Source organism: Lissotriton helveticus, chromosome 4_1 (genome assembly GCF_964261635.1).
Source record: "Lissotriton helveticus chromosome 4_1, aLisHel1.1, whole genome shotgun sequence".
Taxonomy (NCBI): domain Eukaryota; kingdom Metazoa; phylum Chordata; class Amphibia; order Caudata; family Salamandridae; genus Lissotriton; species Lissotriton helveticus.
This window is the reverse complement of record NC_136063.1, coordinates 584,905,099-584,917,347: the sequence shown is the minus strand read 5'-3', so window position 1 is coordinate 584,917,347 and position 12,249 is coordinate 584,905,099. Positions and strand designations below refer to the sequence as shown.

General features: G+C 43.1%; 1 protein-coding gene across 2 annotated transcripts in view; it reads right to left on the bottom strand.

Moving 5' to 3' along the window:
- VCPIP1 (valosin containing protein interacting protein 1) overlaps positions 1 to 12,249 on the bottom strand; it is a 108,358-nt gene that overhangs the window by 29,805 nt on the left and 66,304 nt on the right. The window contains exon 3 of one of the 2 annotated variants that reach the window (XM_078687212.1): positions 4,662 to 7,932. The exons of the other annotated variant lie outside the window; for it this stretch is intronic. Within the exon in view, the coding sequence (XP_078543338.1) occupies positions 7,907 to 7,932 (26 nt within the window). The 3' untranslated portion in view covers positions 4,662 to 7,906. Of the gene's footprint in view, positions 1 to 4,661; positions 7,933 to 12,249 lie in introns of those variants that run through there. 2 annotated transcript variants of the gene reach the window in all.

The window sequence follows — 12,249 nt, the reverse complement described above, 5'->3', positions numbered from 1 at the left end:
GTTTTTAGCAGACGCAGGTGAAGCTCTAGAGGGAGCGGCGAATTTGTTATTGGAGTTTGGAGGTCTTTCAGGATTAAGGGTAAATTGGACTAAGACTTGTTTGTTCCCACTGAGGGCTGGGGAAATGCCACTTACCATATCTAGGGATGTGCGCTGGGAACCAACCTGCTTGAAATATCTGGGAGTACACGTATATCATGGAGCCCGGGACATGTTAGAAGGGAACATAGGAAGATGTATGAGGGCATTAAAGGGTAGCATGACTTTTTGGGCCAGTCTCCCGCTGTCCGTGATGGGTCAGATAGCGTTATTGAAAATGGTGGTGCTACCTAGATTATTATACTACTTCAGAACGCTACCAATTTGGATACCGTGCTCGATCTTTAAAAACATTAAAGTCTTTGATTGTAGGATTTCTATGGGGCTCTGGTAGACGGAGAGTGGCCCAAGCGACATTGATACGATCAAAGCGGAGGGTGGGTTAGCGGTCCCAGATTTCGAGCTCTATTACCTCGCGGCCCAATTACAAGTATTGACACAAGCAGTAGCGAAAGAATTCAGGGGCCCAGAGATTCTGAGAGACAGGGGGATCCGAAAGCACGTGATATCTTTTATTGTTATGCAACAAAATCTGGATCCCAGAGACCTATCCACGGATGAAAAGACGCTACGATTGTGCTGGAACCACTCTCAGCGTAGGGCGGGAGTGCTGCATCCCTATGCGCCGGAGATCCCGCAGGGGATGATCACAGCATTACCTCATGGGGGAGACTGGACACCTTTATTAGATTGGGAGCAGACGGGGATTCAGGCGATTGGGGATTTATACAAGGATGGGGAGTTACTACCATATCAAGCACTACAGGAGAGATGCGACCTGCCCAGAGGAGGATACTTGGTGCATGCTGCGCTGATCTCAGCGCTGCGGGAACACTGGAGGGAAGGGCTAACAGAACCCAAAATAACAATGGCATGCCAATACGTGGTAATGGCAGCCGGGACCTTTAAGGCGGTGACGTGCCTGTATACTAGAATGCTGAACGAAGGGCTGGTACAACTGGACACATTGAAATCAAAATGGGAAGAGGGTATCAGGAAACCTATATCGGAGACAGCATGGGGACAAATCATAAATAGCGCATGGAAAAACACGAGGAATGCAAGGTTCCAGCTAGTGCATTTCTTTATACTCCATAGGGCATACTTAACCCCGGGCAAGATTAGGAAGTATTTTGAGGCAGAAGACGCAGCGTGCCCATGGTGCACGAGCAAAGGAGTAGAGTTGGAACATATGCTGTGGGGGTGTCCTAAGCTGGAAGAATATTGGGAAGAAGTAGGAGACGTGTTAAAAGGGGTCACGGAACGACAGATACATTTTGACATCGCAGCCTGCGTACTGCACTGGTTCCCGCACACATCCAAGACTAAAGTGACGAGCAAATTCATCGACATGGGATTGATATTAGCTAAGAGGGAAATCACGAGACATTGGAAATCTAAGGATGGCCCTCATAACAGAAGATGGAGAGCTGAATTCCTGAAATGGGCGGGTAGCGAGAGTGCGATTAGATATCAACAAGCGCAACGTTTGATTAATGAAAAGGCACTAGAAACTGCGCACGTATGGGAGGCGCTAGAATAGTCCTTAGCCGACCACAACGTGAGGACAGACAGGAGGAGGGAGAGGAACAAGGAGCAGTCACCTCAGAAGAATAATATGGTTCACTTTAAAGGGTAGCCACATCATACATTAAACTTAGCTGATTGATAGTAGTAATACACACTGGTGGGAGGGAGGGGGGGGGAAAAGTTAGTGGTTGGGGAAATGTTATAAGTAAGTTATGGTTTACAGCATAGATATGTATGACATGATGGACTACGAATAGCTTGTGTACTATTGAGCTGAAGCAATAAGTTCATTAGTTGATCCATGGTTATAGGGCTGGACAGGAATATGGGAAAGATTGATGTATATGGATAATTGACCCAAGAGTTGTGTAATTTGTGCATAAAAACCAATAAAGATTGTTTAAAAATAAAAATAAAATAGGGAGTAACACTCTCCATACATTCGGGATGAATGTTATAAATATGCCAATGTGTTACACAGCCAATTGAGATTATCAAACTTAAGCGCCTATCACATGTTCTCTGTGAAGGGGTGATGCGATGCGGTTATTTCACATACTGAACTGAATTGTATGACTGGTTCAATATTTACTGATTTTATTCCATTCAATGGAATCATTCAATCCTTCCCTATCTGCTTGTTTTAGATAAATCCATCTGGCCTCTTTCCTGGCAAGTATATTTTCAATATTATGTGTTTCTCCCAAAACCCTTTCCAGGACCACCCACTTGAGATTCCTTGGTTTGTGTCCTTTATCGCTAAAGTGTTGTACCAAGCGTGTAGAGCGTTTTTTAGCTTTTATAGTGCTAAGATGTTCCTGTATTCGGACCTTCACCTTTCTTGATGTCAAACCGATATAGTGAAGTCCGCAACTACAGGTCAGTCTGTAAATCACAGGAGATGTGTTGCAATTACTACATTTTGTGAGATACCAGATCCTCCAATCTCTCAATGTTACCTCCTGCCTCTTCCTCTCTGGGCTGTGTGAAAGACGCGCCCCGCATGATATACTAAATAGTGTCTCTATGTACAATTACAAAAGACCAGACTGTGGATGGTTTTCATAGGGACGCGTGATCGATTGACACGTTTGACCCAATGAGGAGGGTTGTGGGTATGCTGTAACTTCGCATCCCCCAGGTAATTATGCTCTAAATGATCTAAGTGCCACCATAGCTTTTTACTATTCACTATGCCTGGGAGGCAGGCATAGGATGGTTTTTATAACTGGCTCCAGTTTGTTATATGTAATTATCTACCATTACAGGTGTTGTATGTAAACACAAAGTGAAAGAATGAGAAGATGAACCCCTGTAAGCCCTGATGAATTTGAGCAAAAATACAGCAACGAAACATGTTGGCAATGAAGTATTAGACATGGTTTAATAGGAACCATTTTTAATTTGGAGAGCTTGCAGCCCAGAATAAATGTTGAGTGGCCAGCAAGCACTGCAATTTTAATGGTGAGAATTACACTTATTTCTCAGTGGGGTTCTTTTGGTATATGTATATACACAATAGTAAGTGTTGTCTGTCTTGTCTTACTATTACACGAGTGATCACCACGGTCTGTGGTTTCTCAAGAAGGAGAACAAGCACTGGTTCTGGTCTTTTCTTTCCATTTTCTCACTTTCTCTTTCACTAAAAGAGAGGAAGTTAGCAATGATGATAAGTGAGTACACTGGTGATGGTTAGCCAGTAACCCCGTTGGCGGTTCTACCGTGAGGTACTCTCTCTCCTCTCCCACATGTTTTTCACCCGATGGAAGGTGGGGAGGGTGGATGGTAGTTGACATTGTGTTTTTTGTGAAAAGCGACACTTTGACTTATATGAGTATTTGGACTGCACACACATAAGGGAATTGAGAAGGCTATTGAAAACCCTGGTTTCCGTCACGATTAATGGGAATAAGTGTTTAGAGGGTGAGGCCTCGTTTTGTTTATTATGCTCTGAGTGGGGGGCGGCCTCCCCCTCCTTTCCCCCTTGGCTCCTAATATATTGACGTTATTTTAATTTGTGCCTAAACTGGCTCGGCGAGATTGTGACCTAGTTTAGCTGTAGATTATGGAAATGCCTTACTGGCTTACTGCAAATGAGATATTGCTATCCAAACTTCAAGTGGTGTAAAACACCAGGGCAAGTCCCATTTTCAACCTTCCATCTGGAACGCCATCCACCCCTTTATTGTGTTCGCTTCATTGGATAACAGACCGTAAAAGGCTCATTTCTCGAAAATGTTGCATTACAACTCTGATTGGGAAAGATCGGAGCTAGTTATTTTCTAGGCTCACTTCCTAATGTCCAACAAGACTGCTTAGATCTACTGAGAAAGTGCTTCTTATAGTGCCTCTGGTCAAAAGGACCCGTACAGGGGGCAGATCTTTCGCTGATCTAGCCCTGCTGTATTGTAACAGATTACTCCTACACATCCGAATGTGAACTGAACCTCTCCAATTCAGCAAAATACTAAAGACTGCGCTCCTCTAAAAACAATAGTCTCCGCTCTGTCTGTATTTTTGCTTGCGCCAAGAAACCCCTCCCAGGGTGATATGTGCGCAATATAAATTAAATTAACATACCATACATTATACACAAATTTGAAATTTCACAAGAAAATGCAAGCAACCTTAACTGCAGTGGGATTTATCCGTCTAAATTGGCAAGTGATATCCGATTCACTAGCAAAACAAACTTTACCCCCAAGGTAACCAGAAAGGCCTAGGAGACTATATTTTCATACAATACTGGGACTTTAGGCTGTGTAATAACTTCCATGTGCAAAAGCTTGAAGCGAGTGACCACTGGCCTTTAAATTTGGTAATGAGGATATATGAAGAAATACTTCAGTTGTCCGAACAATTTTTGATCCAAACAATCTAATCAATCTAATCACTGATAAGTGCACCCATCCAAGGTACCTGCTGCTCCAAAGGTGCGACTCAAAGGTCAAATTGAATTACATATCACAAATGGTGCTGCACCGATAAGTCAGTCTATAAAAAAAAAAAAAAAAAAAAGATCACATTCCAAATTGCGTATGTTCAAATCTACTTTATTTTCTTTCTTGATATAAAACGAGACAGCCAACACATTTCTTTCACGACATGTGAACTTCCTCAGGGCACTTAAAATTCTAGATGCATGAAAGCCCTTGCGCTATCTTACCAAAAACACATCATTTGAAATCACATATAAGGGTACTAAAGTGCCAGAAACATAGGTAGGAATGCCTAAAGGCCCCAGATGATGTAGGACAGGAAACAAGGCAACAGGGCATCCGCACAATACACAAAATACCCTAAATAGATTAAAAACTTGGGTAGAAGACCATCTTCAGAAAAAGAGAACACCTTGCATCAACAGACGTTGAAATACAATAGGGCAACAATGTAATATATGTCCTACCTAATGGGAATCAAAACCTGCCATTGACAGTTTAATTAGTAATAAAAAAAGACCTGTAGAAGGCAGGAGCACCTCACTGGATGTCACCCATAGGTGGAGACAGAAAACCAAAAAGCAATGGGCACTGCCTTAGAAGGGCTCATAAGAAAGGAATCAAGACCATTCCCCTTACAAGCCGAATACTGGAGAAATAAGAGGCAGATGGTCAGAAAAACAGTACACTACTGAAAGGCATGCCTAATGATGTGGACTGAACAGCTTCCGAAAAACCAGAGTTGCGTAGCCAGGCACGACGGAGAAGTGCTCCTGAAAGAATCATGGCTCGCCTGAAAGAATCTGTGATATCCATACCACATTATATCATCATTTTAGCTGCTTGTTGGCCATCATGGAGTAACTGGTTAAGATCGTTCTGGGTCTGATCTGGAAGAGAAGGGAGCAGATGCGAGAGTGGAGAGGTGGCAGAAAGCAAAGGCAATAGTGATAGGCAGCGAGGCCTCAGCCCAAGAGCATGGGAGCAGGATCTGAAAGGACCAGGACTGGACAGATAACCAGAACAGGTAAGGTGGGCAAAGCAGGGCCAGTCAGCACCTACTTTCTTCTCATAGGCATTCACAAGCAGGACTCAGTGGGCTATTGCATCCCCTTCAGGGATCTGTTTTTGACCTCATGGTCTTAGGTTCTAATCCCGGCAGGTCCTCTCAGCCTTTAATATTTCTGGGATAGGTAAAAGGAGTACCAGCGAGTTGAATAACAGGAAAAGGTTAATTAACTAAAACTACAGCTTACCTGCATGGATATCTTTCCTAGATTCACATGCTTAAATTATTCCTGGATGTTAGGCTGGGTACCCTCTGTAATCAGTTAACATGGCAGCATTCCAATGTTAACATGGCAGCATTCCAATGTTAATATAGCAGTATTCCAATACATCAATTGAATACTACCATAGACTACAAGTAGCCCATCTACCTACATTTATGACCCAAGTCTAGCCAATCAGATGGAGGGGGCCAGAGTACCAAACCTCCTCACAGGCACGAACTGTGAATTTTCATAACTTGTATCAAGAAGTTATCAATGGCCACACGAACAGAGAGGAGTATGGGCACATGTAAATCTATGAAAGGTACCAATGCTGGAGAGCTGCAGCTACAGGCAAATAACTATTTCTTCTCCAGCACTGGAAATTTCACATACTTACATGTTTCAATTAGGACGATTTACAAGTGGTCACCTAGACAGTAATGCTAAGTGTAAGTGTGGGCTGAAGACCAAGTTGTTCCTTTATCTATGTCCTGTAAGGGCACTACGGTGAACATAGCATCCATGCCCGCTGTTTGAATGTGCCCCTTTTCTGTGACTGGCAGAACGCCCAGCTTTGGCATGGGAGAAGATATATGCTGTGATCCGGTGCTCTATGCTTTGTTTTGCCACAGGTCATCTTTTGCTAGAGTTTTCATCTGAAACAATAATTGATCATGCTTGCAAAAGTATGGTCTTATCCATGCAAAACCTGAAACAATGTTTAAGGCCCAAAGAATGAAGAAATCTCTCTGTAGCCGTTGAAACAACGGTCAATTAATATTTTCATTTAGATAGAATAATGATAGGACTTAGATTAAGTATTTAGGATTTTAGAGGGGTTGCTTATGGAAAATAATGTGTTTCACTGATGTGTCGTATTGGTATTATCGCTAACAAGAAGTCAGTCTTCCATGACAGCATCTGCAGAGATGCTGTATGTATAGGTTCAGAAGGTTATTTGATTAGTCCACCAGGGGCCATTTTGAGCTCCCACACCTGCGAGTTCTTTGCTAAAGTAGGGAATGTGCAAACAAAATACCTCTCAAATTCCTTAACCACTACTGAAGAATATGGATGATTTTAGGGAGTACATTCTGAGGTATATGAAGATAGCAGCCAGATGTACCCCAATCATGCCAAGCTTCCCCAAATGTAGAATGTATGGCAGTATTCCATATGGACAAATCGAAAGAAGATAGACATTTTGAGGCGAGGCGAGGCGAGGCTTACATTTAAATGGCTTCCATTTTAAAGAGTACGTTTTCATAGTGGAAGCTGCTTTAGCCACCTTAAACATTTTTTGACAGTGATGGAAAATGTAATAATCTGACCTCTGTGCACAGCAACCAGAGAGTCATATGAAGCAATGGACGCCATAGCTCTGTGCAGCAAAACTGTCTAGTCTATTCTGGTACAACTGGTATCTGTGTATAGGGTTCCTTTTTTCAACTTCCGCACAATTCTAGTAACCGCAGTATCAGGGTTGAAAGGGGGATGAATGAATATAGGGGTTGGTAAAATAACTAAACATACTTAATCCAGGAATCGAAAAAACATCTTGATCGGTCGCAGGAAACCACCACCTGCATGTGTAAATTTAGGATCAGGAGTTCTCTGGTGTCCCGAATAAATTTAGGAGGTGTGCCCCACCTCTGAAATACTAACTCTAGCTCTCTCACGTTCAACTACCATTTGTGACAGTCTGTATGATTTATGCTGAAGGCATCTGCCATTGCGTTCTGTAGTTCTGGCACATACTCTACAGTCAAAAGGAAGTGATGCAACATCCAATGCCAAAGCAGATGAATTTCCTTTGACAGCCTTTTGATTTAATTCCTCCTTGTTTTTACATATACAGTTGTTACATTCGCATCCTTATGGCTTCTCAGTACAGGAATTAAACTGCAGCAGCTTCTGTCTTGACCCTTGATGGTAGATGGGCCTCTTGGTTTACATGGACCACTTACTCCGGGCTGTTGTCTTCTGCGCTACGAGGCAAGCTTTATTTTGAGGGTAGTATCCGTGAATGAAGGGGCGAAAGATATCCAAAGCCATTTGTTGATATCAGCTTCGCAGTCCATAAGGTCCTCCTAAACAGCATAACAACGAAATGAGATGTCTGGTCAAAATACATATGTGTGCTGTACTGAAAACTAAGGGCATGATGAGATCGTATGGCAACCAAATGAAATAACACTGGGCTGAGAAACTCCCATCAGACCACCCTTATGGCGGAATCTCGTCATGTGGGATACGAATAGTAAATCCAAACCTCGCCCAACCCATCAGTTGATGGTGCAGAGATGGATTACTGAGGTGGAACTCCAGCCACAGTGTAGTCCAGATGATGCTGATGGAGTGCAGTGCTGTGAATGTGAGAGTGAGATGTAAAAGTGACTACTAGGACAAAAAATGAAGTTTAATAAGGATTGTCCTAGTGCCAAAGTTTAAAATAACGCCAAATAGTGTGAAATTATGACTATGTTGTGGCGCTGTGCAATGCGGTCAACATGTTTCAGCCGTATGGGACAACCTGTCCGGCTTTCTTCAGGACCCAGATGGAATAGCTACTGCAAAAGTTATATATAAGTGAGTGAAATAATAAGAATTTTAATATTGTCCATTAATGATTCAATTACTCCTACCAGGAACTTGGATCCCCAATGTTAACTGGTGGGATTGAATAAGATGTCCTTTCCTGAAAGAGAGAGGAAAACAGTGCACAAGAAATATAGTATGGTTCCATACAGTAATCCCAAAATACCAAAAAGAAAGACAGTACAGACAACACAAAAGTAATGAAGAGAAGTCTCTTTGTTTAACAGAAGGCACAAGTCCTTCTGATATCTAATCTTATTCAGATGGTAATTTTATTAATGTAGTACTCACCCAACATTGTGTGGGAAAATACCTCACCTCACCCGGCAACCGCTCGGGAAAATGAGGCCCCGCTCTGTTATATAGAAATTAAAAATTGAGGCCACAGTCAATATTGCATTTGCTGTGTCCAACTGTATTGTACAATCATTTCCATGTTATTTGTAATATATAAAAGAACCCAGATGCTACAAAAGGACTCTCCCCCCATGGACTACGAGGCTGTGACCTTACTAGGGGCATATAACAATTCTCATAAAGCCATGTCAAGTAAAAATCAAAGGTAAAGAATAATAATAAAGAGTTAAGGTAATGAGAATCCTCGATTTTTATGTTAGTAAAGTCAATGGAGGATTGTTCAAAAATTGGTCAATAGAAGGGGCTCAAAGGTCTCTAGGTGCCGATCCTGCTCCTCGAGAGAAAATGAAGAGCCTACCTGACCGTCGGTACCCCTCTCCGACGTCCGAGAGGAAGGGGAGGTACCGGAAAAAGCGTCAACGCGCTTTTTATAGCGTGCTTGATTGGAAAATTAGCTCAATTGGGCTCTTAATTGCTGACAGATGCCGGCCGCCAAATGATAGCTGCGGTTGTGTGAAGGACCGGCGGCTATTCTGTTCGCGCATGCGTGGTCTACCGATTCTAACGGCACATGCTTAAGAGTGTGTTTGATTTAACCCGCGCATGCACGAAAGTATAGTAAACTCAGCTCGCGCATTGCAGAGGCGCACGTGCATAAAGAGTGCACGCATCTCGTGCTAGTATGCGCTTGATGGACTGTTTTGCTAAACCCATGATTTAAAAGTCGAGGCACGTTATGTATCAAGCAGATAAGCCTGTAGATAAGCCTGATTTCGATGCGAATGTCTCGATGTTTAGTATTATTAGGAGAACACAGGACACAACAAAGCGCCAGGTCAACCCAACATTGCTTAGTGTACTACAACTTAGCCCGAGTGTAACACTATTTCACACATCATGCCTCAAGATACCTTAATAAAGACAGATGTGAAATGGTGTCCTACCCACAATGGGCTAATGAAAGGACTAGTGCTCCAGACCTACAGGCAGGCATAATTTACAAGGTATAAATGTAACTGTACAGTTCAAAACATGGATGATACATTGATGATTATCTGGCAGATGTAAATAGTGTCTAGCAGAAAAAATTACCATCATGCCAGTCAGAAAATGGTGATGTAACACACAAGCACATGTATAGGTCGAATGTGACTTACAATGATGTCCAAGGTATTTCATCATTCAATCCCTTACTGTCACTTTTAAGCTTAAAAATCCATTTCTGTTCCTTCACGAATAGGAATCTAGACACATCGCTGATGTGAGGTGGACTGTAAGGTTGTTCAAGGATCTCCCACCTCATGTCTTCAGCGGTATGTTTCTGGGACAGAAAATGATTAGTCAATCTTGTAGATTGCTTGTGACATCGAATGGTGCTTTTGTGTTCACCAATCCTTATTTTGATTTTACGGGTGGTGTATCCAATATATCTCAGTGAGCATGGGCAGGTGATCATGTAAATGACTCTAGTTGCAATTTGTATGGCTTTTAAGAAGCCAAGGTTTTTCTATACCCAAGTCCACTCTGTCTGTTATGTACGTCTGCGAACAGGCACTACAAGAGCCACAAGGATAGTGGCCCTGTATCGGAGGCAGATTCCAAAGTGTGGTAGTCCTGTCCATAATTTGCGCTCTTGGTCTTGTATGGACCAGGCTATCCCGTAGGTTTGGTGCTCTTTTGAAGGAAAATAGAGGGAATGGAACGTTGGTATCCGCTATGTTCAATATCTTCCAATGTCTCCGTACTGTTTTTTGGATCTTGTTAGAGAGCACACTGAAAGTACTAACGAAAGTAAGCCTACCCAATGGTGGTTTCTCAGGTCACCTATCCAGAAGCACCTCCCGGCTGTTATTGGATGCGCGTTTCCGTGCTTTTTTGACAAGATGTTTCGGATAAAGTCGTTCCTGTAGCTGTGAAGAAAGCTTGGTCGCATGTGACTCAAACAGCTCTCTGGAGGAACAATTCCTTCTAAGCCGGAGGAACTGACCCACGGGAAGATTCTCACGCAATGCTCGTGGGTGATGGCTATTAAACACAAGGAGAGAGTTTCTTGCCATTGGTTTTGTGTAAAGTTCACATTGTAATCTACCTTCTGCTGGAAAGATTAAAACATCCAGGAAGGGAAGTTGCTCATGACTGAACTCAACGGTGAACTTCAGGTATTGATTCTGATCATTGAGCCACCTATGGAATGATTGGATCTCTGAAGGGGAGCCTCGCCAAACCTGCAGGATGTCATCAATGTATCTCTTCCATAGCAACACCTGATGGAAATAAGGATTGCTATGGTTGAGAACATGCTCCTGTTCAAATTGATGGACATAAAGGTTGGCGAGGCCCGGGGCAAAAATACTCCCCATAGATGACCCGGAGATTTGGAGAAAAAACTGATCCTCAAATTTAAAGAAGTTTTCCATCATGGCTAGTTTTGCACATTCCATGATAAAATTGACAGGAGTGAAGCTGTCCAGATCACGCGAGGAGAGAAGATGTCGAATGGTTTCAAGGGTTTCCTCCTGCGGGATACAGGTGTAAAGGGATTCCACGTCGAAACTGACCAACAGGTCAGTCTCGACGTTGAACTCCACGTCAGGTAGGAGTCTGAGGACATCTGTTGTATCCTGTAAATATGTGGGCATTTCTTTGATGAGGGGCCTGAGAAAGAAGTCCACAAATGTAGAGAGTGGTTCCAAAAGGGAACCAATCCCTGAGATGATAGGGCGTCCCGGTGGTGGTCTGGTGGCTTTATGTATCTTGGGGAGACAGTAGAAGCCAGGAGTGACCGGGTTTGGTGTCACCAGGAATCTAGACTCATGAGGTGTTATCCATCCTTCTGTACTGCCCTCCTCTACCAAAGCCTGAATTTCAGTAAGCAATCGTGGTGTCGGATCGTTGGACAACCGACGATAAGCTTGAGAATTGTTCAATTGTCGGCATTCTTCACGATACATGACCATATCCAAAATCACTGTTGCTCCTCCCTTGTCCGCCGGTTTTATAATTATAGATGGATCCTTGGATAGACTCTGGAGGGCATTCCTTTCTCTGATAGAGAGGTTTTGGAAACTTTGGCAGTTGGTATCTTGTAGGGCCATGATGTCATGTGTAACCGCTTGCTCAAAAGTGATCACTTGCGATGGAACCTGATGACTTAGAGGAGTAAATGTAGATTTTGGACGTAGCCCAGTGTTAGTAGGACTCTCGTCCAATGTCTTATCGTCTTGGTCCTTGTTCTTAAAGAAGAAATGAAGACGTACCTTCCTGAAGAATTTTTCAAGCTCAAGTCTTGTTTCAAAGGGGTCACCTTTGTTTGTAGGGACAAAACCTAGTCCTTTTTCTAGAACAGCTTCCTCATCTACTGTCAAGATGCGAGAGCCCAGGTTGACCGTTAGGTTCCGGTCGCTTCCGTGCTGGTACTCTGTTGCGCTGCCCTCCTGCTCCGTGTATTGGGA